Source organism: Diachasma alloeum, unplaced genomic scaffold, assembly GCF_001412515.2.
Source record: "Diachasma alloeum isolate Michigan unplaced genomic scaffold, Dall2.0 Dall_scaffold_00335, whole genome shotgun sequence".
In the NCBI taxonomy this organism is placed as follows: domain Eukaryota; kingdom Metazoa; phylum Arthropoda; class Insecta; order Hymenoptera; family Braconidae; genus Diachasma; species Diachasma alloeum.
Window position 1 is genome coordinate 669,602 of NW_021680474.1, and position 26,823 is coordinate 696,424.

Below are 26,823 nucleotides of genomic sequence, written 5' to 3' on the forward strand. Positions count from 1 at the left end.
GTCGGTGCACGTGTATCCTTAGAGTGAAGAAGGGTGAGTGTTATTCAAATATTTGCATTTTGTATTTTGATGATCATTGTTCTACCATTTCAGTAGCCAAGCGGTAAAATAGTTTAAGTCGACTTTTACTATTGGTCTGTTTTTAAAGAATATCTTAAAATCTAAGGGAGATAGCGAAATTTTTGTTAAAACTTTTTTTGTAGCCCTCAATTCGCCTTACAAAAAAGGTTGTTATAAAATTTTCGGTATCTCCATTAGATTGTAAAATAATCCTCGAAAACTCAGCTGCGAGCCAAGTTGTCTTAAATCATTTTACTGCTTCGCTACTGACTTCTCTTCACAACTGCGAAATTGTGCATCCATCTGTGGAAATTGGATAAAATCCTAGGGATACTTGAAATTTTCCGAGATGTTATTCCAAAAAAATCTAAGAAAATAGAAGGATACAAAAAACTAATCAAAAATTAGAATTCCCCCTGGACATTAACGTAGAAAATTACATCTCTCGAAATTGGAATTTCGATGTTGACCGCTTGTGATAAGAATTCAGGGGACATTTACGACTACATGAATTGCCGATAATGATTTATCGCGCAAAAACTACTGCATCGCATATTGTTGATGTAGTTACTGACCCCATTAGAGCTCATTAATCGCTCCCGTTAATTCTAATCAAGCAAACAATAAGGACTGAACATACAAACTTGGAAAATAACATCAAAAGCGAGTAGTTTCAAGAGAAACTTGTAATTCGTTTCGTTTTTTATTTTCCTGTCCATTCATCCAGGAAATTATGCAACTTTACCATGTCCTTTATTTAAGAGACATTTCAGTAGCGAAGAGGTAAAAAAGTCGATGTTAGCTTTGACTGATTTTTTGAGAAATATCCCCGAATCTTAGGAAGATAATGAAATTTTTATAATAGCCTTTTTTGTAGCTCCCAATTCGCTCTACAAAAAAGGTCTTGTCAAAAATTTTGCCATTTCTCTCAGATTTCGAGATATTCATTGAAAACTGGCCAATAGTCAAAATAGACTTGAACCATTTTATCGCTTTGTTACTAATTTAATGTAAAAAAGTTTATAGAGTTTTATTTTTCTGTACAAATTCTTTTCTGTAAGTTTTCCAAGTTTTTCTCGCTGCTTTTTAAAATTTGTTTTTCATAAAATCCATGAAAAAAAAAACTTCGAAAAATTATGCCCCAGAATTCTTATAGAAAAAATTCCAACAGAATAAATTATATAGAAAAGTAACAACTATAGATATTTTTCTATAAACCAATATCTATTTCGAAACGAGGGGGGAAGTTGCATAATTTTGAATAGAATTAGAGCACAAAACAAATAGATTTTTTCAATATAAATCTAATAGAAATGCACCAGAATTCCTTAGAGAAAGCGTTGGATTTTTCTCTTAAATTTTTTCATCCGTGCAATATTAGAAAATCCCCAAATATATCCCGAAGTTCATTTTTCGTTTCATTATTCATAAGAACAGAGAGATTTACCGTACATCTCAAGGACGTTGGACAAAACCATATGCAAGAACAAACGATAAAAAATGAATGGGAAAATAAAAATGAGTCAATTCCTCCGTGCTGTTGAATAATGCAACAATCGATAAAATTCCAGAGTTTTGTTCCTGGTAGCCTCGATGATTCAAGGTATCTCCAAATGCAATTATAATCGCCCTCGTATTCTCCATTACTCCATCGCTCAAAGTTTAATAAACTGCGACTAAAAATTCTAATTACCGAAGAGTTATTGCTTGTTATGTCGTGATTGAGACGTCAATGAGGGCGCAAATCTTATGGGAAGTGGAACAACAGACATCAATATTCACAGTATTCACTAGTTCAATTAAAGCTTGGACAAAATAATTACTCAATCGAGTTATCCTCGTGGACCAGGACGTGATAATCGGTTCAATACGTCACGAGCCAGTGGCTCTCTGATCTAGAATAATTTCTTATTTCATCATCCGATCTTTATGATTTGCTTGTTGATTGAAGCCCTTGAAATTGAGAGATCCGGGTGAAAGAAACGCATGACCTTGTGACTATACTTGTTTTCACTGGGGAGAAAAAATCGGTAACAATTATCCCTGAATTTCAATGCATTTGCAGCAATTTGAAGAAACAAGCCTATCCGACAGAAGGCATGTAACCGTTACTTTTTGCGTTATTAGTCTTTTTCATTTTTTTTCTCTTCTGTTAGTTCCATTGGTAGTAAGCTTCCGACTGGATTCGTAGCAATTCTCTGTCCTTGTGACAGCCGTACAACCGTAACCACATGCTACAAGGTGTCTACAGGAAGATATTCGGCCTTTCAATGAAATAGATTTATAAAAAAAAGTTTAAATATCTCTAGCACTGCACGGCCGATTGAGTCCATCCAAAATACCAACCTTCAATATTGTAAGAGCTATAATCATACCAAATTTTAACTTGCTATCTTCATTTTTTCTCAAAATATCGTGCCTACAGGAATGAAAAAAAAAACAACGAAAAAATGGGAATATCTCGAAAAATTTGTATGAATGGGTATAGATATTTTGATTGATTTAAATAGAAGCCGTCAAGACTAGCGTTTTGAAAAGAAGAAAAACTTAAATCCGTTGAATAGTTTGTGAGATATTTAACGAAATATATTTACACAAAAAGTTGCATATCTCGGGAATCACTTGGCCGATCGCGCCCATCCAAAATACCAACCTTTAGTATTGTAAGAGCTAGGATCATACCAAATTTCAACTTGCTCTCTCCATTTTTCTCAGGTTATTGTGCGTACAAGATTTTTCATGAAAAAACGGAAAAATGCCAATGTCTCCAACTTTGTGTGAAGGTACTTTCTCAGTGAGTTATACTTGGTGAAAATTTCGCAAGGAACTGAAGACCTAAAATTTGGATCATATGTTGTTGAGCACATGTGAAAACGATTCCCAAAATTTCAAGTATTTTTTCCCCGCGAATTTTTGAGATGTACATCGACAAAAACTTAAAAAAGACCAAAATTGAATGTTTGACAATGGATATCTGAAAAATTCGCGTGGAAAAAATACTTGAAATTTTGGGAGTCATTTTTACATGTCCTCAACAACATGATCCAAATTTTAGGTCTTCAGTTCATTGCGAACTTTTCACCAAGTATAACTCACTGAGGACCTGAAAGGGTATGTATATTTTGATCCATCTATATATAGATAGAGGCCATCGAGACGACTATTTTGACAAAAGAAAAATTGGAATCGGTGCTACTGTTTTTGAGGTATTGAGGAAGACCGAAATTTAAACAAGTTATATCTCAGAAACTACTGCACCGATCGGGCTTAAATAGCGCGCTGAAGTTGAGCGTTAATCATAGCTACAATGAGCCAAAATTTTAGATTTTTATGTAAAATTTTCACCGTATTTATGTTGAATTTTCTAAAAATTAATCACAGAAAACCCACGTGGTCACATACATACAGACATACAGACATGGCCCTAAAAACATCATTTTTTCACATTTCGTAACATTTTAGACCATTTGCAATCAAAATCGAAAAATTGGCCAAACACAAGGCTTTCATTTGGATGCAAAAACAAAAACTCTAATAAAAAATTTCACTTTTTTAAAAGAATTTTGCATTTCTAATGGTCTTCTATAAATATTTTATTTTTTACTAAATTTACTGCATATTCTATTTTTTTATTTTATATTTACGATTCCGATTGGAGAAAGATTGAAGACATCCCATATGAGATTTCACATGTTACATAGTTTTCAGTGTCACTTGAGATGATTTTTCTAAAGACAATCGTTCTCTAATATTCTAGGGAATTCAGAATCCGTGATAACGATTGTCTTATTGTCATGTTTAATCTCCTCTCAGTCGCGAAAAGTGTCAGTGGCAGGAGTTACGGTCATAGACGTGAGTATAATACACGGGAAGAGGGTTTTGTCACGGACACGCTCTATTCTTGAAGAATTAATCATTCTCAAATGAATAGAGAAACACGAGCAAGATTCATTACTAGTTACGGTTGCGATTGTACCTTATACTAATCAATTAAATATTAATTTGGAACGTTTTGACGTGACAAAACACTGAAGTGTACCGATACATCAAAAGAAATGTTGAAGATATTCAATTACAATTTGATTGGAGGAAATAATGATGAGAATGAATCGATGACTGATGATTGGTAGAATCCAGCTGTTTGAAATCGAGGGGCTCTCGGTGAATTATTGATAACTGCTATCGAGTACTGTAGATTGCTGTAGTTAATGAACTTTGATTGAAAAGTAAGCTGCTGAATGGTTTATAGTTGAGCTGATAGTTGATAACGTAGTTCTGAAGTGAGACTGAGACTGACATCCCTTTTCAGTGATCTGCCTTTTTAAGGAACATGCTGACCTCCCACTTTTTCGCGTTTACCTTTGATTTCGCTCGTTTTATCGCCTTTATGACACTGTCTACTCACCTACCGTCATTATCAATGTCAAATTTATTGGTAATAAACAATAGTAATAAATGTACGGGTTTATTCAGTGAGAATCAGGGAAAGTATTCAAGGTATTCAATTACAATTTGATTGGAGGAAATGATGATGAAAATGAATCGATGACTGACGATTGATAGAATCCGGTGGTTTGAAGCCGAGGGGCTCTCGGTGAATTATTGATAACTGCTGTCGAATACTGCAGATTGTAGTTAATGAACTTTGATTGGAAAGTAGACTGCTGAATGGTTTATAGTTGAGATGATAGTTGATAACGTAATTTCAAAATGAGACTAAGACTATTACCACTCATTAATCTGCCTTTTGAAGAAAGATTCTGATCTCCTACTTTTTTGGGTTTAACTTTGATTTCGCTCGTTTTATTGCGTTCATGGCTCGGACTGCCCCCTATCTTCATTATCAGTGGCAAATTTGTTAGTTTATAATTTTCGGCTGTGGTTCCTCCAAGCGTTTTTTTTATTCTCATGTTGACTCTTCATCTCAACGTGATCACTGCCCGCTATTGTAGATGATCTTCTCACCTTCAGGTTAATTTACCTGCGCGATACATCATCTTTTCTTCAGAATGACTTTTTCGCGCAATTTTATTATTTATCTGTATTTTATCAAGTAAGAATGACATGTTCCTCTGATTCCTATTATCATTTATTACACCGTTTTCCACGTACGAAACACGAACGTTAATGTAATTGTTACGTTATTCTCCATTGACTCGGGGCTCCGCAGCAGTTTAATATATTCGAGACCGTCGAATCAGGCTCAGTCGCACGGCGTCGCTCACGCGAAAAGGTACCTCGCTGCACTCCACCCGAAACTGACGTTTATATTCCGTCTCTCAATGAATCCTTTATAGTTTCAACCGAACATCGAATTACCAAGAGTTAATTTTCCGCTTTCAATACAAATTAAAATCCGTTCTGTGAAAAATTTTTGTGAGATGAAAAACTTCGACTCATCATAGTGACAATAAATTTCTCCCGAATGATAGATACCTGTTGATGATCTCATTTCACATCGTCATTGATATCTGAATTCATCGACAAACCTACTGTGTGGTGAAATCGAAATTTCGAGAGGTATACGGGGAAATTTTAGGTGAAGATGATGAATGGGAGCAGCACGGTTGTTGATGAGACTAGTAAAGTACCTGTTAAGAAGCTGGCTCCATTGAGACCGTGGAATGAAAATGTTGCGGAGAGTGATCTAGATGTGCCAGGAACACCCAGAACACCAAGAACATCAACAACCCCAGGTATTGTTTCCGAAACGGAAAACTCGAGTATGAAAAAGATTGATCGAAAAACTATTGGAAATTTTCTATTGGAACTCTATTATTATTTAGTAGTTAGCAGAGGCCAAGAACTGCTAAATAATTAATAATTCAATCGAATCTTCTCCACAACATTGGAACTCTATTAAAATTTCTCTTGAAATTCTATTGGAATTCTATTTAATGATTCGATTTGTTTTTGCCCCAATTCTATGGAAATTGCAACTTTACCGTGTCATTTTGTTGAGAGATATTTGATGGAACGAAGTCAGCAAATTACGATTTTTCTATAGAAGTTCTTATAAAGGCGCGAATTCCAATTTTCTTTCTTCGATTTTAATAGTAAAATCCACGAAAAACACTTGGGAAATTTTTAGTCAAGAATTCGTATAGAACAAATCCCAACAGAATAATTTATTGTCATGGTTTTAGTATTTGACCCTTATATTTATCCACTTAACCATTGGGACAGATATACATTTGTAAAGATAATGAGTATTTTGCTATAAAAATTATTGAGGATAAATGTGGTTTAACGCATTTTTCGACGGACGTCACATTATATCGAAGAATCAATATCTGTAGACGTTTTTCTATACACTATATTCAATACTTATTTGAAAAGAAACAAAAAAACAAATACAACTTTTTAATAGAATTCTAATAGAACTTCAATACAGTTTCTCAAAGAAAGCGCTGGTATTTTCTAATAAATTTTTCACCTGCGCTTTGAGGTCTCTCATAGAATAGAGGAATCCGTTTTTCAAATTTGAAATGCAAAACGGAAATTCATATGCTTAAATAAATGTACGAAAAAATTTCATGGAAAAAGTCAATAGGAATCGATTTTTCTGTACATCTTACTGTATTATGATATTTTCTATAGAAAACCTTCAGCTCAAATTTTCCAAGTTTTTTGTTTGACTTTTTTATGAAAAAATAAATAAATAGAGTAGAAAAAACTTACAAAATAGTTTATATTGGAACTTTCCTATAAGACAAACGCGCAGTGCAAAACTAATAGAAGTTCAATAGAAATATAATTTTCTATAGAATTCGCTAGATTTTTCTATGACTCTTCATCGTGCGCATAAAAAAAGGACACGCCGAAAACATGAGAACAAAAGCAGATTACAGTTATCATCCAGAAATTGTATCCCGCGAATGTAACTGTAGATTTACGAATAGCTGGTGTTGAATTATTATTTCGGCCGGAAGTGAATAAACAACTCCAGATTTTTTTGGTTTTCTTTATTACCCCATTGTCCGTTTTAATTATCCTCTAGATGGAAAATAAGGGAAAATGGAGGTGTGCGGTTCACCAATTTCAATGCTCATTTCTCACACTTATTTTCGTAGATAAAGATCGGATAATTACGAGATTCGGGGGAGCGGAGAAATGAGAGGGTTTTCATGTCAGATGTAAACACGAGACTTTTTCTCGTTTTAAAGAGAACAAAATGTTTTATCGGAGAACACAATATTCGAAGTGTTTCCATATGATTTGGCATTATCACTGTCATTATGTACAATGAGGGGTCACATAGCAAAGCAACTCACCCGATAGCTGGTGTATGCAATCGTTTTACCAACTGATTTCGTCATTTTAAGACTTCCATCATAACATATATGTCGGTGGTTAAAACATATCCCAATGTTATGTTGGTTTATTACATAGCGATGCCATTAATTGCAATCAACTCTGGGTTTTTTATGGATATCTCTAAATCTAAGCGAGACAGGGGGATTTTTCTTAAAGCCTATTCTGCAGTTCTCATTGCGCTCTATAAAAAAGATCTTATTGAAAATAGTTCTATCTCGTTCGTATTTCTAGAAATTCACCAAAAACAGACCTCTGGTCGAAATTTAATCCTCTCGAAAAGAACCTTCGCAAATGAAAATTGATCGTAAAGACAATTCATCTATAAATGATGTATGCAATCGTTTCATTAAGTAATTTCGTCATTTTAACACTTCCATCATAACATATATGTCAGTTTTTAGAACATATCCCAATGTTATGTTAGTTTATTACATAGCGATGTCATTAATTGCAATCAACTCTGTTTTTTTATGGATATATCTCTGAATCTAAGGGAGATAAAAGGATTTTCCTCAAAGTCATTTTTGCAGTTCCCAGCAAACAGTATGTCGACAATTTGTCGACAAATTGCCGGCGTCCTGTTAAATTTTAGATGGCACTGGCAAAAATTGTTTTCTGGGTTCTCATTGCGATCTACAAAAAAGATCTAATTGAAAAATTTTCAATCTCGCTATTGCTTCCAGATTCATCAAAAACTAATGTCTGATTGAAATTTACTCAGGGAGATGGAGAAAAAGAATCCTCTCGAATGAAAATTAATTGTAAAAATCGCAAAAATATCTTGAAAACGCAAACTAATGACAATTCATCTCGCTCCACACCTGATACATAACTCTCGATTGCAACATGAGAACTTGAAATCCCTTCGCGGATCATTTTTTCGTGTGATCTGATCTCATACAGCGGTACTCGTGGAATCGATACGGATAAACCGCAATCCATAAGTCAAAAAATGAGAGCAAACACCTTTAGCAACTAGTCGTGGAACTGATCCCACATTAACGTTATCAATTTTCATTAATGCAGGCCATGAAAAGTGTACGTTTCATCACGACTTGGAGTTGGATCATCGACCACCAACGAGGGAGGCCCTTTTACCAGAGATGTCGAGGAGTTACAGGTTGCTACTAGGGTCTCTCGGTGAGGATCCCGATCGAGAGGGCCTCCTGAAAACCCCTGAACGAGCTGCCAAGGCCATGCTCTTCTTCACCAAGGGATATGATCAAAATATCGATGGTAACACGCATGAAAAAAATTAATAAGAGAACTTAAAGGGCTTTTGCTAAGAAATTCTACTGAATGCTGCTAAGTTTTATTAAAATTTTATTAAGAAATTCCATTTGTTTTAGAGCCATTTCTATAGGAGATTATGCAATTTTACCCTGTCATTTTGTTAAGAAATATTTTATAGAAAAAAGTCAATAGATTTTCATTTTTCGATAGAAATTCTAGGGTATAAATTTTTCAAGTTTTTTCCGCTTTTTTTCATTTGTTTGTGATAATAAAATCCAAGCAAAAAATTGGAAAAATCATGCGCATGAATTTTTAGGGAAGGGTGGGATAAAATGGACACTTGACTTTTTTTAAATGTTCATAACGTGTTGAATTGTTCATGAAATGCAATAATTTTGTTTTTCAATTGAAAGGACAATGATTCCCTCTTGTGATTAGCTTAGACTGAGCTCAACTGATGAATCTGTTTCTGAGTTATGAATATTTTTAAAAAAGTCAAAAGTGTCCATTTTACCCCACCCTCCCCTATAGGAATAATCCCGACAGAACAAGTTACATTTGAAAATCAACATCTATAAACATTTTTCTATAAACAACTATCTATTTGAAAACGCGGAGAAACGTTGCATAATTGTGAATAAAGTTGACGTATGAAAGAGTTGAATTCTATTGAATTTCTATTGGCGGTCTATGAGAATTCTCTTAAAGTTTCATCAGAATTCCATTTTTTTTGCAACATTTCTATAGGAGATTATGCAATGTCCATTGAGTTTGATTTTTCTGTAGAAATTCTTTGGCATAAATTTTTCACATTTTTTTCCGCTTTTTTAAAATTTATTTCTGATGATAAAATGCAAGAAAAAAAAATTGAAAAATCATGTCTTATAATTCTCATAGAAATAATCCCGACAGAATAAGTTATCTTAAAAAATCAAAATCTGTAGACGTTTTTCTATAAATAAATGTCTACTTAAAAATGCGGGGACGTTGCACAATTTTCAGTAGAAGTGACACGAAAAACAAGTCTAATTTTTCAATAGAATTTATTAACGAAAGTGTCAGGTTTTACTATATCTAATTTAATGATTCATCCAAAAATATCAAGAGACTCTATTTTTTTTTTTAATTTATCAGCTACAAAAAAGCCTCTTACTATTATTTCCTAAACCCTATCTTTTAAACCTACGAGCATGAATAAATAAAATTCTATTAAATTCTATGAAAAAATTGCATTTGTTTTGTGCGCCATTTCTATAAAAAATAGTTGATAGATTTGGATTTTTCTACAGAAATTCTTGGGCGTAAATTTTCTCAGTTTTTGCAGCTGTTTTTAAATTTATTTCTGATAATGAAATCGAAGAAAAAATTGAAAACTCAACATCTATGGACATTTTTCTATTAACAAATAGCTATTTAAAAACGCGGAGGGGACATTAAATAATTGTTAATAGAATTGACGCAAAAAAATACAATCTGTTGAATGGAATTCCTTGGAGCAAGCGCTAGGTTTTGCTATGAAATTTTTTCGTAAGTGAATTTCTTTCATTCATTCGGTCCCGGGAATCCATAATGCATTTTCCATTGCCCTTCATTTTTTATTCTCAGACAGTATCAGTTACCTAGGAGACCGAGTGGTTACCTCGGTAATTCGTGAGAATAAAATATATCTCGTCCCTTATTTCTCATGTATTCTTTTGATGGGGAAGTTGGGAGAGAATGGAGTGACTCGAGTGGAGATTAACGGAAATTCTAGTGGGTGAGGGAGGCCGTATTTTCTTGTACTGTGGGGTTGGAGAGTGCTTTTTTAATACAATCGCAATTCTCTCGAGAGCCTCTTGTATGGGTGGAGTAAATCTCCCTCGTCATGTATATTTCATTCATGTTGGGATTCTCCAGATTTCAAGTGATGGAGATTTTTTCAGATAATTTCGTATTACGCATGATAAAAATTCTATAGATTTTTTTTTAATAAAAATATTTGATGGAACATATTTTATAAACTTTCTAAGTTTTTCCCATTTAATTTTTTTCTTCTCTGTTTATCAAAGAAAGCAAATGAAATACATAAAATTTAAACTGATGAATTTTCTATACGAAAGGTCTCAATAAGTTGTACAGGAAAATGGAATTTTTTTCGATTTTTCTGTACATTATTTTTTATTCAACATATCCATTGAAAAAAGTATAAATAAGCTGCGAAATTTTTCGATGGAATCCCCCAAAAACTAATTGTATTTTCAATAGAAATCCAACAAAATTTTCTAGTGAATTCCCTACGTTTTTCTCATATTGTATACATGTAATTCCATATAAATTTCATACATAAATATGCATAGCATAGCTGGTTACATCTCATCCCAACAAAAGTTACACATTGTGTAGGCAAGTGTGTACATCATTTCAATGAATTAATATCAGAACATGTCACCAAACCTAGTGAAAAAACCTAAGGCAGAGGTGTACCATGCCTGATCAGAATTTCGGATCGGACTTGATCAGTTTCTGGTCGAGACCTGAACAGAATTTCCACTCGGGAATAATAAAAATCAGGCCCGGTCGCTCGCTCCCTCGTTGGGGTGTGACCGGTAGAGATTGGTGGAACCAATAACTTCCCGACCGATTCCTCTTTTTCTGTTCATTAAAAAAACAAGCAGGGGGCCGAGCCTATCCGACAGAAGGCATGTGACCGTTACTTTACGCGTTGTTAGTCTTGACATTCCTTTATTTCTGCCAATTCCATTGGTAGTATGCTTCCGAATGGGTCCGTTGCAATTCTATTTCAAAAAACTTCGATTGCAAGAGGAAAACACACCATTCTCATGATAACCTTCCTTTGAAGTGGAAAGGTGTAAAAATGAGGTTTTTACATTTGTTGATTTTTCTTTCTTTATTCTATTCCATCAATTTTCAGTGTTTTCATTTTTTCGAATTTCAGGAATTTCAAATGAAAAAGAAATTACAAAAATTGGTCTGGGTTGTTGGTCGGTCGCTCCGCTCGCTCTCATTGCTTTTCAACTTGAGTAGATTAACTTTAAAGTTGAAAAATTTTCAACTCCAAAATTTTTCAACTTTAAAGTTGANAACTCCGAAGCTGATCCACTTAAAAATTTGCAGCTTCAAAGTTGACCCACTTCAAAATTTTGTAACTTTTGTAACTTTAAAGTGTAAGTTAACCCACTCTAAAATTTTCCGACTTTCTCCCTTTTTTAATTGCAAAATTCGAAAGTTTTATTTGAAAAACTGAACAACCACTGAGGCGATTTCGCTCAAAATCCAATGAGATTTTGTTCATCAAGTTATGTGGAGACGCATCGATTACACAAAATTAATTCAAATCCCATCGTTACCTTAGGTAAAATGGTCGAATTTCTATGAAATTAACGCTTTTTGGCATTTTTTACAAGTTTTATACACATAAATAAAAAACCGCGGAGTCAATTGTTTTCATAAACTAATCAGTTCTAAGTTACATGAACACGCATCGTTTGAAGGAAGAAAAAAATCAATCGCTTCATTCGTTCAGAAGATATCGTTGGACAAAATTTTGGTCACATGCGTCCACACACACACACACACACACACACACACACAGACATGCTTCAAAAATGTATCAGGATGATTCCGGAGGTCGAGAAATGTGGAGAAATCATCGAAATTCCACATTCGATTTTCGGGGTCATTACAATAACTTCCTCCCTTCGGGTCGGGAAGTTAATAATCGTAATCACAACACTAACTACCATCATAACCCTCCTTTTTGAAGTAGCATCCAACGATTAGATATAATCGTTCTCTGCCAGAAGTATCCTTTCGTTTTCAAAATATAAAGATAGGTCTCTGAAATTTTCCTCGTCCATCTTCTTATATAAAAAAGCGATGTCGCACGTTTATTCCGAAATGTCTGAAAGAGAAATCGCATACATGACGATGATAATATTGATTTTGTTGATAATGATGATCTTACTGGTGGCGCTAATGATGTTGGTGTTGGCGATTTCCAACGAAGTATGTACCGATTCTCAATTGAAGTTTTCATGGATTTCGACGAATTTTTCCAAGACTTTTAATAGAAGTTTCTAATGCAGGTTTTCATAGCTTTTGCCGCATCTCCTATTGATTTTCGATGGAAATTTCCATCGCTTTGGAATGAAAAAAATCATGGGCTTTCAATATAAGTTTTCATCGCGTCCCACGAATTTCTCCTTAGTAATACTATAGAGATTCGTATACATGAAAGAAACTATTGATTCCAATCAACTTAAATAATACCGTGATGAATTATATAAAATCTATCAAATTGTCAGGCACGCGGATCGTGCTTTCGATCTCGTGTTCCAAATACCGTAAGCAAACCGTCACCAGCTCTTGAACTAATACAAAAAAAATCCCGAAAAATTCCAATGGAACGTACAATGAGGTGAATCGCCAGACAATTCATCACTTACATTCCGTATAAATCCGATGAGGATTGAAACCCTTATAGGAATTGATGGGAAAATAAATTGAAAAGGTCAATGAGAATCTGGAAAAGCTCGATAGCTACAGGTGGCAAGGGAACTTTGCACCCCTACCTACTACTCCATTGCCTTTATGCTCGCCGCCTGATAACCCGGGTTAACCGGAAAGTAGCTCACCCCATCGGTGAATCAGAACGGAGGCTCAACGCTCAAGCACTCTAGCATAACAGAGGGGGAGACGAGAGGGTTACTATTGTGTGGGGAGGTTCTGCCTCGTTTTCTCCATCAGTCGATGCTTTAGAGACTTGGAGTATTTCGGAATTATTGAGGTGTATTCGCTTCGTCTCCAGATATTCAACACTATTCGTTATTTTTTTCTATTCTGAAGAGTAAATTTATTGTCCAAAGATACAAAATATTTTTATGCAATATCGCTCCGGGGGTCGTAGTTGACGATTTACAATACACGGATGAAAACATTTAATAGAAAAACCAAGCGAATTCGCTAGACAATTGTGTTGAATTTCTGTTCAACTTTTTATTAGTTTTTAGCCGATTCTGTTGGAATGTTCAATAGAAAATATTCTATAGAATAAGACAAAAGAATTCGATTTTTCTGTACAATTTATCTCACTGAGTCATTTTCTATAGAATTTCTTCAGCTCAAATTTTCCAAGTTTCTTTGTTTGATTTTCTTGATGAGAAGGAAAGAAAAATAGAATGAAAAAATCTTCGAAAATTTTAGCCGCGGAAATCTTATAGAAAATATGTGAAGGGTATAAGTTATATAGAAACATCGAATTCTATTGACTTTTCTAAAATAGCAAATAAATATTCACTAAACAATAGAATTGTCTAGGACAATTCAGTCGGCGATAATTCATAGGTGATGTTATTTCAATATATTTTGCTAAAATCGTATTCTCTGTTCTGATAATTTCAATAATTCCGAAAAAATTATAAAATGTTGAAATTAAAGAGGGAAATATATTATTATTTATTTGAGACAAATTCTTTCTAAAATGATATTTGAAGCCTGCCATTTCGTGGAATAGGTCAAAGCTTTTGAACTGTGATTTAACTATGTGTTTAACTATGACTCGGGCACTGGTTGTAGGTGTTGCTTGTTAAGGTTGCCTTGGTAACCGGACAAGAGCCACCCTCCAGGACCGTTGACATCAGCCACTGACGCACAATCTCCGTTACCCTTCCATTCGTTCATGTGCTCTCAAAACTGGGTCAATATCGGGTATATCACGTACATAATATCACAAAATTCCATTAAGTTGAAACAAAATGATTTTTCAGGGCTGTGAAATTTTTGTTTTGCCATTAGGATTTATCGAGGGATTGAATTATTTGTCAATGTAGGAATTTCTAATAATGAAGAATTTTTCCTGTTTTATAGTCTGCGATGATTTTCCTACAGCAATTATCCTAGATTCTCTTATTATTATTATTATTATTATTATTATTATTATTATTATTATTATCGACATATGATACATTTGCATGATACATTTGAACTCCGAATTATTGAAAATTGATGGGATTTTTCTATCAAATCTTTATGAAAAATTGATTTCTCATTATTCTTCTATTTGCCCATGTACTTTCAAAACAGGCTCAATATGGGGTATATCACGGACATAATATCGAGTTAATTATTCGTCAATGCAAGAATTTTCAATGAAGAATTTTTTCTGTTTTATAGTTTCCTGTGATGATTTTGAAATTTTCCAAGTTTTTGTCATTCTATTTTTCTTTTCTTTTCATCAAGAAAATCATATATTGAAAATATTTCAATAGAATAGGCCAAAAATTAATAGAAAGTTCAATAGAAATCCAATAGAACTAGCGAACGGGCGCTTCGTGCCCGTCGCTAGATTAATTTATACTATATGTTATTTTACTTTTTTTTCTTTCCATTTCCGTCGTCACAATTAGATTGATTTAATTCTATTCATTCTTATTGTTATTATATATATTTTTATTCCTTAATTCACAAGTTGTAACAGTGAATGAAGAGGGATTCCCCATAAATCACGTGAAAATACAGATCGACAAACAATTTTCGATAATCATACCTAAAGTTTTTCATTTCTTTCTTCTTCTTTAAATTAATGAGTACCTATGATCTAAAAATGTGAACGAATATGAACATTTTACATCCCTATTATATCACTTCAATGGAACCGAAGAAGGAAATTCCAAAGAAAGATCGATCATGATTAATCAGTATCAATAAAGTGAAAAAATCTATTTTTCTGTCTTTTCGAAATTTTTCAAATTGTTTTTTTCTTCTTAAAAAATGAAGGGAGATTCACATTTTTAATTTCTGTGATCGTATTCCGTTCAGAGAATCAGAAAATACGGGAAATGTTGGGAAGGAAAATCAGAAATTACATAATAATAACCCGATAAAATTTTTCATCGCCGATTTTTATTTTCTTGATTTTTTAAAATTCATTTTCCGAAAATGAGATCACAGAAATAGAATCGGGGGGTATCCGTTCATTATTCTGGGTGAAAATAAAATTTTTAGTCTCCAATTCTCAATTTCTGTCATTTATTCTATTCATTTTCTGAAAAGACAAGGATAGAAATCGAATTTATGAGTATTCTTCCATTTTTCGAAAAAATATATTGATTTTAAAACTTTCCGGAGGCATTGAAAACAATTTTTTTTCATTTCATCTTACCGACGTTTTTTTGTATTTTGTAATTTCTTCTCGTTAAAATTGGATCCCAAATTTGCGAAATATTCATATCCCGCCCATATTCGAAGTAAAAACAGTGATTCCAAGTTTCCACGGACAGAAATGAAGAAATAGTATCTTATGTCATTAGGCAATAAAAGTATTATCTGGCGAATGTGATTATAATCCTCGCCTTCGGCTCGGATTATAGTCACATCTAAAGCCACATTCGCCAGATCCAATTCGTAATTTTTGCAATTCATTGTCATTCATGTAATTATATTCATTCTATCAAAAGACAAGGAAAGGAATCGAATTTATGGTTATTCTTTCATTATGCGACAAAATAGATTTTAAAAGTTTCCGGAGACATTGAAAAATAATTTTTTTTAGTTTTTCCTGCCCACTTTTTTTTTACATTTTTTGAATTTCCCTCCAATACTTGACGAAAAAAAGTGATTCGAAGTTTTCACCCGAGAAAAAACTCCACTTTCACGCCGATTATCCCGTTCTGATTTTTTTTTTCATTTCCTTTCACAATAATAATTGGAATCCGACCATAGGAATGAGGAGTATCCTTTGAATATCCTTTACCATATGAAGATAAAAATAGATTTTAAAAATTTTCAGAAATACATAGATTTTTCTATTACCCGAATGAGATTTCGAATGATTTATTTTGTGTGTTTATGTCGATCACCAAAAAACACTTTATTGATCTTTAAGGATAATCGGGCGAGGAGGAAATGTTGGAGTTGAGGCGGAGGGGTTTCTATTGTTTTCCTGCAGAAAACCAATCGCTGAACAAAAAAATTTTTCCCATTCGGATTCAAAATTCAGGCAATATTAGGGAGTATCTCTGGTTAGAAATTATTTTTCGAGCTAATCAAATTTATTTGTATCTACGCATTGAATGGTTTTCAGATTATTTTTTTTTTAATAAATGAAAAAATATTAATCCATGCGCAAAAGTGGCAACATCGTCGATAGTTTTTTTTTCACCAGGAGCTGGTACCACTGGCTCCAGGGAGCTCCAATCACAACGCTTCATCGTTCTCTCTCAAGAGACCTTTAAACTGACCGCGCTACCCCCACCCGATCGGTACTTGGGACGTTGCTGCTCGTTTGGGCTGCGTGCGCAAAAATTTCATTTTTCAGTACTTTTTTCGCTATTATTAATAAACAATGCTCCTAGGCGACCATCTTTTTCACTCAAAAAATCATCGATCACATGTTCTAAATGTATCTAAAGTTTCATGACTTTGGCTGCATTTTTTCCTCGGGTTTTGCAGTTTTTTGTTGTGATTTCCATAAGATCACGGGTTAAATGACCACTTTATCAAAAATTCATAATAAATTAACCATGCTCCCCAGCAGTCTGAAACTTTGCACACGTCTTATCCATCATTTAAAGAATATTTAAAAAAAAGAAAAAAATGGCTGCTTTTTTACTAACCCTTCGGGCTCGCCTGATTATCCTTAACATAATTCCTCTTCATTCAATGTTGTAATGTGTAAATTAAGGAAAAAATATATATATGTATATAATAAGAATAAGGATGGGGAAAATTAAAGTAATCTAATTGTGAAGACGGAAATGGGATGAAAATAAAATAAAATAGTATAAATTAATCTAGCGACGGGCGCGAGCGCCTGTTCGCTAGTAAATTTAAAAAATCGATTTTTCGATAGTGAAGAAAAACCAATGTATTTTCTTTCTATTATCTAATTCTGATGAAAGAAAGTGAAAAAAATAAGAGAAACAAGATCAACACGACAACAGAATTTTTAATTTTTCTATGCCTAGGGAAAATTTTTCAATTGATATATTTTTTCGAATAATGAACCAATACCAATAAATTCAATTCCTATCCTGACATTTTCATAGATTACATAAAAAAAATAGCGAAGAATTCAAATCGGCGATGAAAAATTGTATCGGCTTATTATTATCCAATCGTCTAGCGAATTCGCTGGGTTTGTCAATTAAATTGTTTCGTACGTAGACTGAATAACTGGAATTGTACTAGGCACTTCACCATCAGAAAATTCACAGAAGCAACTCATCATAAATATGTAAACGAGAAATATAAATACCTAAAGGACTGTAAACTACAGATTTAGATAATTTAACGCAAAGAAGGCAATGTAAGATACTACATGAAAATTATGTGACAGTGTAAATAACTCAATAGATGGGTTGCATCAGTTTAAAACAATCTTTAAAAAATCTCGTTCTTAATTCACAGACGTGATAAACGACGCTGTCTTCGATGAGGATCACGACGAGATGGTAGTGGTGAAGGACATCGAGATGTTCTCCATGTGTGAGCATCATCTAGTTCCATTCTATGGAAAAGTCTCAATCGGCTATCTGCCCTGCAAGAAAATTCTCGGACTCAGTAAACTCGCAAGGTAATCAGGCCCAATTCCATGCGTAATACGATCAGATTGAAGGTGATGAATAATCAGCGCGCGTTTTAAACTCCAGTAATTCCTCAGGAGAGGGCAAAGAACCATACAATGGCATCCGTTCTAATGTATTACGACATTTTACTGAACAGTAATAGTATCTGTTGCATTTGCCAACTAATTTGTGGCCTTGGCTCCGTACGCTTGTATTGAGATATTGAAAAATCGATTTATGGAGAGCCAAGTCGAGTAACTTTCACGCGGACAATTCTATGCGTATGCCATCGCGGCATAGAGCACCTTGAGACACTGAAGAGTTACGAAAACTTATAAAATTAATGTTGGGGAATTCCTATGAAATGTCTCAATAAAAAAATTGTACAGAAAGATGAATTTTCCTGATTTTTTCTATCAAATAATTTCTGTTGGAAATTTTCTTTAAAAAAACGTGCAGTGCGCGCAAATTCTATTGGATTTTTATTGAATTTTCTAGTGGTTTTGTGACCGATTCTATTGGAATAATCAGCTTATTTATGCGTTTTTTTCTATAAAAATGTTCAGGAGAAAATATTCTATAGAAAAAATCAATGGAATTCGATTTTAACTTATTCTATTGAAATATTTTCTACAAGAATTCGCGGCTAAAATTTTCTAAGAAATTTGTTTCATTTTTTTTATGGAATGAGAAGAAAAAGTGGAAAAACTTAATAAATAACTTACTTATTATAGTACTTACTTAACTTATAAAATTCACGTCGAGGAATTCCTATAGAAAATGTCTCAATTGAAAAATTGGTATAGAAAAATGAATTTTTCAGATTTTTTATAAAATAGCTTCTGTTAAAAAATTTTATAGAATAAAAGCAGTTGTGGAGACGATTTCGACCGAATTTTCAACTTGTATTTTAGTTTTTGGCCTCTGCGGTCATTAGCTGATTCGAATCCTTTTTGTGGTACTTAGAATCTTTCACTTCGAATCAGCTAATGACCGCAGAGACCACAAACTAAAATACAAAGTAGAATAAAAGCGCGTGAAAAATCTGTTGATTTCTATTGAGCTTTCTATTAGTTTTTGGCCGATTTTATTAACAAATTCAATTTATCTACGCATTTTTTTCTACAGAATTGTTCAATGGAAAATTCCATAGAAAAAATGAATGGGATTCGATTCTTCCATACAACTTATTCTATTGAGATATTGTTTATAGAAATTCTTCGACTCAAATTTTCCAGGATTTGTTATTGAAATGATTTTTGTATGAAAAGAGAAGAAAAGAGAGCAGAAAATCATATAACATTCATATTAAAGATTTTCTATAGCAGAAAAATCATTCGAAAAAATTATATAAAAAGATGAAATCATCCTGAATCATTGTATAGAATAGTTTCTACTAGAAATTTCCTATAAAAAATGTGCAGCAAAGCTGCGCAATTCTTCAATAGAATCTTCTAAAAGTTAATAGAATATCAACAACGTGAAATATTTCCATAAAATTTTTTCCTGTCGGAACATGAAAAATTAACTCAAATTTTTCAATTAATTAACAAAACGTGAAATAGAAATACATATATTCTCAAAATAAAAACAACAATCCATGAATTAATTTTTACAATAATGAAAATATAAAATGATTTTTTTCATCCTCAGAATCGTAGAAATCTTCAGCAGACGTCTTCAAGTCCAAGAGCGCCTAACGAAGCAAATAGCAATAGCCGTGACAAAAGCGGTTCAACCCGCTGGAGTAGCTGTTGTCGTCGAAGGAGTGTAAGACAAGTTTTAATAATTTCATCCGTACTGATAAGACTATTTGCCTTCCATAATAAGAATTTAATTATCCATCAATTACATATTCACTTCGACCTTGTGCTAATAAAGTTGTAGCTCACATCATTCATCAAATGATTTTATCATTGTTTTTTTTTGTCACAATTTTTACATCATTGCGTGCAACTAATCTACAATCTCGGGATTATTATAATCTTACTCACGTAACTGAACCCGTACTGTCCTTCGTGGCAGACTAAACTGTCACACTCGGTAAATCAGCCTCTCACTAATTTTCAAATCAATTTTGAGATTGCTGTTATCGATTTTAAGTACTCCTGCATATCAGTAGTTTTTCTTTCCACAAATTTATTCCCGTATTTTATGAATCTCTTGCGTAATTTATTGACTGGAAATTGTAACAAATGACTCGACTTAATTTTTATTCGTTCATTCACTCGCGAGAAAATTTCATAGAAAAATCTAGCGAATTTGGTAGGAAATTCTGTTGAATTTCTGTTGAAAATTTCCAATAGCAACTATTTTAGAAAAAAAAATTGTAGAATTTCATCTATCTATATAAATTTTTCTATTGACACATTTTCATTTAAAAAATCCAATGAAAGAACATGGCAAATTTTAGAATAAATTGCATGGAAAAATGGAATTCTATTCAGTTTTTCTGTGGAATATTTTCCATTGAACAGTTCTCGTAAGCTGCGGAATTTTTCGATAGAATTCTCAAAAGCTAATAGAAAGTTCAATGAAATCCAATAGGATTTTCTAGCGAATTCGCAACATTTTTTTATGAAATTTTTTCTCTCGTGTTACGAAATTTAATCTTATCTGTTCATGAATTTTTACATTCGCTTTTTATTTTCCCAGTCACATGTGCATGGTTATGCGTGGAGTGCAGAAGATCAACAGCAAGACCGTGACCTCCACTATGCTGGGAGTCTTCAGGGATGATCCTAAAACACGAGAGGAATTTCTCAATCTTGTTCATACAAAATAGAATCTCAATAAATCCCTATTTTGATTGTCGAACGAGGGACGAGTGAGTGTTGAGGATGACATGGGGGTCCTCTTCATGAGAAAACTCTGACTCATTCGTGGAGCCTATGACATCTTCAATAATCTCTAGATAAAGTATACAACAGCTACGAAATATAAACCCAAATCACAACGAAAACGAGAGAAACTTGGAGACGAGATTGAAACTGCGAATGTTGTGATAAGTGACAATAATCTAGTTATTTGAGGCTTAAATTATCACTAAACGATAATTGTGCAAGTTTCTCTTGTTGATGGAGGTGCAGGCGAGAAGAATAATCTCTATCTCGACTGAATTACAACTGACGTTTCCCTCTTGCAATGACATTTCACAATAACCAAGGTTAAACGTCTGAAGCGTAGCTAGTTCTCGTGAGATTCAGCAGCCATGGATCTCATGATAAGTGATAAAATTAAACTTCACAGGGATGAAAAACTTTAACGAAAGTATATCGCAGTCGAAAGTGAATTTTTATTATTTTTTAGGCCTGTTGAAACTGCCGAATTGTCTAACTTATGAATTATTTAAGATTAGTAGATTGGGAGATAAATGAACAAATTCTCAAACAAGTCTTGTTTGGGCCAAAGAAAATAGGAGAGTACGAAGTACTAATGCTACATGCATAAAAAAATTTGATTGCAAAATCTAGCGAATTCGCTAAACAATTCTGTTGGATTTCTATTGAACTTTCTGTTAGTTTTTGGCCGATTCTATTGAAATGTTGAATGGAAAATAGAAATTTCTATAGAATTTCCTCGGCTCAAATTTTTTTTATTCTATTTTTCTTTTTTCTTTCATCAATAAAATCAAACAAAAAACTTGGAAAATTTGAGCGGAGGAAATTCAATATAAAATATTTCAATCTAATCTAATCAATCTAATTCTATTGACTTTTCTCCAAAATATTTTCCATTAAATATTTCAATAGAAGTCCAAGTTTCTTTCATTGAATTTTTCTTTCCTTTTCATCAAGAAAATCAAACAATAAAATTAGAAAATTTGAGTCGAGGAAATTTTATAGAAAAGATTTCAACAGAAAAAGTTGTGTAGCAAAATCGAATTCCATTGACTTTATTTACTGAATAGTTTCCATTGAACATTTCAATAAAATCGGCCAAAAACTAATAGAAAATTCAATTGAAATCCAATAGAATTGTCCAACGAATTCGTCAGGTTTTTCTATTATATTTTTCCATATATCTAAAAATGACATTTCTTGCTTGCACAGACAATAATTTTTTTTTCGGAATAACTGAATCTATTTTTGCGACAAAAATTTTTCATCTCATGACAGTCTTGAGATCGTCAGCACTCGATTTAATTTTTTTCGTGACTTTCAAGTTTTGAAAAGGTTCTTTCTTCTCTTAGTGTGGGGTAGAGGGCAATAATCTCCAGAGTACAGTGCGATACAGCCAGTCGCGTGTAGTCTGTTCGTGCCTTTCATCACAAATCACTCTTTTATTTAATAAGTAAGTAGCATCTGGAGTCGTGGAGTGGTGGAACAGTCGAATTAACTTCAGTAATGAAATTTTCGTGAGAAACTTTGTTGTGATTCTTTTTTTTCTACAGAAAAGGTTTTTATCAAGATTTCACAATTATGCATGAATCTCATAGAAAAACTTAGCGAATTCGTTAGACAATTCTATTGCATTTCTCCAATAAATAATATAGAAAATATAAATCCTAAAAAATATATTTTCTATTAAAATATTAAAATATTTTCTGTTGAACATTTCAATGGAATGAGCAAAATCTAACAGAAATCCAGTAGAATTGTCTTCCTTCAGAAAAAATAATAAAATTAAAATAAAAAGAGAAAAAACAGCTACAAAAAATTTTCACATGAAAATATCGTGAAATTCTTCATGAATTCATGACATATTAACAAATTTTTGAGAAACACTTGGTTGTTCTACCACTTTACAGATGATTTATTCTACCAAATGCCCTCGATTCTAAGAATTAATGATAAAAATACTTCAATCATCATGAAATCATATTAAATCATCCAGCATTAACTGTCAAGTATTCCATTGATCCAATGGATTTATTATTAGACATTTCAGTTTGGTAACGGTAAAAATGGAAATAGCCTAGGATAGACATCCACTATTATTTTTACGGTATTTATTAATTGCACAGGCTTTCAATCATTTTCAATGCGCGGAACTCCAGGGAGTTCCGATCGAGAGGATAACGATGGGAACAATTGTCGTGAATTTTTTCCGAACATTAGGACGTTATTTTTTGGTATGAAAAAATAGGAGAATTTAAATCCCAGTTGTTGGATTGTTAACTTGGTGATGACAATGTTGTTGATGGGAGAGTGACAAATACTTTTTGAATGTTTAATTGTTCAGATTTACAATGTTCTTCTGATGAGATTATAATTATATTTTAAATAAAAATGTCGATGGTATGATTCAATGCCTATTCTTTACCTCTTTTCAGGGTATTCAGCGATCGAAAATCCGTCGAATTCTGTGGCAGGGTTCACAGCGCTTGGGCTCTTGGGTATTTTGTCTCGTGGCTGGTGTGAAGATGTCGATGCAGTGGAGTGCACGTGAATTTTCACGAGGGGATTCTAAACGAAACGAGATAAAATTTGGGAGAAAAACTTTGCGAATTCGATAGAAAATTCAATTGAATTTCTATTGACAATTTCATTAGTTTTTGAAGGATTTTGCTGAAGAATTTAGCAGCTTCTTCGTGTTTTTTCATACAGAAAATTTCCAGTACAAATCATTTCATAGTAACAAACAGTAGAATTTCATGTTTCTATATGAATTGTTCTATTGAGACATTTTCTATAGAAACTCCTCGACATGAATTTTCCAAATCTTTTCCAGTGTATTTTTCTTCATTTTTCATTAATAAAAATCAAAGGAAGAAGCTTGGAAATTTTGAGATGAAGTGTTTCTGTAGAAAGTTCCATAGAAAAACAGTAAGAATTTCTAGGAATTTCGTTTTCTACAGAAAATGCTCAATAGAAACTATTTTATTTAAAAAATTGGTAGAATTTCATATTTTTATACATTTTTTCTATTGAGACATTTTCTATAGAAATTCTTCGACATGAATTGTCCATATTTTTTTCAGTCCATTTCCCTTTTTTCATAAAAAAAAAAATTTGGAAATTTTGGTGCCGAGGCATTTCTATAGAAAATATTTCAATAAAATAAGCTTTAAATTTCTATAGAAGCGACGTTGGTGGCCGAGTAGGCTAGACGCAAGTCTAGTCTACTTCAAGTCAAGTTCGATTCCCAGTGGAACCGAATTTTTCAACGAAAGGCTCCAGCGAGCGGGAGGTTGCCAATAGAGTAACCGCCTGGACCGGCATGGGTTTCCTGTGGTTTCCCATGGTACTCCAATGTTCTACAGGAGTGTGAATGCGGTACAGTATGGAATCCACAGCCATATGCATAGGGGGTTGGATAGAGTGTCGAAATGACACCCGAAAAAGAACTCAAAAGGCAGTAGAAAAATTCTATAGAACGTTCAATAGAAATCCAATCGAGTTTTCCAGGAATTTCCTTTCTATGCAAAGTTTCCAATAGAAACTATTCTATTAAAAAACAATAGAATTTCGAGTTTCTATACATATTTTTCTATTGAGACATTTTTTATAGAAATTCCTCCACAGGAATTTTTAAAGTCTTTTCCACTCTACCTTTCACCTCTTTTCATTTAAACCTCAAACAACAGAAACTAAAGAAACTAAAGAATTTGAGTCGAGGAATTTCTATAAAAAATCGAAGTCTATTGATTTTTTCTATAGAATATATTCGATTAAACATTTCTAAGCACTACTTCGAAATAAAATTAGTAAATGATTCTTCCCAGATGAAAAAAATCCCAGATAAACAAATTCCCATTGGCATGGAATTTCCCACATCTGGACACATTTTTCATGGTTACCTGCACAATTGCTCTTAGCAGGACACATATTTCTGTCTTTCGAGCTCGATGCCTTCCTATATTTCCCATCGAGGCAAACCGTTTTGGATCCAACGCTACCTGGACGAGCGGATATCCTGGGGTAAGGGAGAGTGTTACTGTCCGTCCACACCATGTTCGTCTGAGATGATTTTTTATCATTTGGCGATGTGTAACAGACACTCAGCGCTGGTGTCTTTCTGCATCGAGAAGATTCACGCCTCTCTTCGGGTTTCTGACGGCAGAAAACCTCGAATTTCGAGGGGAGGATCGAGCGAGATTTGTCACGTTGGTTCGTCCAACAGTCTTTCATGAGCTTCGACGTCGATGTCCGGGTCGTTCTATTCGAGATATGAATTATTAGTCAAGTCACGCACGTGGAAATTCTATTGAATTTCTATGGAAATTTTATTGAAATAGTATATTTCGTAATTAGGCCGAAAAAAACTTCTCTGGCGAATATGAGTTAATCATATGAGCTAGAAAAATTTCTTTAGGCCATGTGACGAACATTATTTTTTGTCATAACGGCTCTAAGCAGTGCCTTATGGCCGGAATGACAAAAATTCTATTAGTTTTTGGCCGATTCTATTGAGAATTCCACATACTGTTGTGTTTTTACTGTTTTTGCTATAGAAAATGGTAATGGAAACTACTGTATAAAAAAAATCTATAGAATTGCATCTTTCCATACAAATGTTTCTATTGATCCATTTTGTATAGAAATTGGTTGACATGAATTTTCAGACTTTTTTCCACTGTACACTGAGGGAAAAAAAAACACGTCAAACAAGTCTTGTTTGGGCCATCAAAATCGCTACTTGAAAATTGCCAAAAAAGAATTTGTTTGATTCAAATTTGAAAGTGTCAAACATGAATAATTGGTCTGCTGTCAACAGCAACGAAATATTTGGCTCAAGAGACGGATAATTCATACCAGACGGTGCCTTTTCAGGATAAAAATATCTCATACAGAGGAAAATTTATCAACAAATATTTTATCGCTAAGTTACAAGATTGCTATCATATCATTATTATTGTTCCATTTAAGGATTCATTTCTTGTCTGTGATTATTAGACAGCCGAAACGAAAAACTACTATCCCTTGTTTCGTATAAAACAAAGATTTTTCGGGAGCAAAATACGTATGGGAATATCGAATAACGAAGGAGTAGTGCTAGAAATGACATTTCTTGCGTGTACAGAGAATGCAATTTTTTTCAACTACTAAATCTATTTTTGCGACAAAAATTTTTGATTCCGGCGCACTCTCTGGATGTTTGGCCCAAAAAAATACTTTTTTGCTAATTTTTAAAAAAATATTTTCTTAGCACAAGTAAGTCTTGTTTAAGAACTTTATCGTTTTTCTCTCAGTGTATTTTTCTTCTCTTTTCGTTGCAAAAAAAAACAAGAAAACTCTGAAAATTTACGCCCAGGAACTTCTATAGAAATAAGAAAAAATACATTTAAAAAATTATACTAAACAAAATCTATAGAAAAATGAAAATCCATTGAATTTTTGTCTGTAAAATATCTCTCAACAAAATGGTAACAACAAAACATTTGGAATGTTTTAACATAATTCTAATAAACCTTTAAGAGAATTCTTATAGAGTTCCAATAGAAAATCAATGCAGTTTTACTGCCGAGGGTATTTAACAAAAATTGTGAAAATTCATCCCCAACTCACGTATTCCCCTCATCAGTAGAGTTACACGGTAAACAAGGCGTCCAACATTCCATTCTTGGATTCTTCAAGACCTTCAGGGCCTCGTCATTCAGTGAGGTAACGCCCTTGAGGATTGCTCGTTGTATAGCATTCTCATAATCAGCCATTTCATTCATTATTTTCTCGTTTTCACGGCGAAGACGACCCACCTCAGCTTCCAG

At 33.3% G+C, this 26,823-nt stretch overlaps 2 protein-coding genes across 3 annotated transcripts; one reads left to right on the plus strand and one right to left on the minus strand.

Annotated features, from left to right (window-relative positions):
• On the plus strand, positions 1–21,684 carry LOC107040439 (GTP cyclohydrolase 1). 2 transcript variants are annotated; one of them, XM_015260528.1, is made up of 6 exons: positions 1–33; positions 5,493–5,756; positions 8,404–8,613; positions 18,016–18,181; positions 19,827–19,943; positions 20,829–21,684. In XM_015260528.1, exons 2-6 carry the CDS (start codon positions 5,606–5,608, stop codon positions 20,956–20,958), a joined length of 774 nt encoding a protein of 257 aa, XP_015116014.1. In that variant the 5' UTR covers positions 1–33; positions 5,493–5,605; the 3' UTR covers positions 20,959–21,684. The 2 variants fall into 2 exon arrangements, with proteins under 2 accessions (XP_015116014.1, XP_015116013.1); XM_015260527.1 differs by lacking the exon at positions 1–33 and having other exon boundaries at positions 5,286–5,756.
• Positions 19,829–26,823, minus strand: LOC107040440 (the record flags this gene model as incomplete). The annotated part of the gene is given in 5 exon segments (XM_015260529.2): positions 19,829–20,352; positions 20,808–20,914; positions 23,439–23,581; positions 24,916–25,274; positions 26,624–26,823. Coding segments are annotated over 3 exon segments (687 nt in total), but the record flags the coding sequence as incomplete, so codon positions are not given.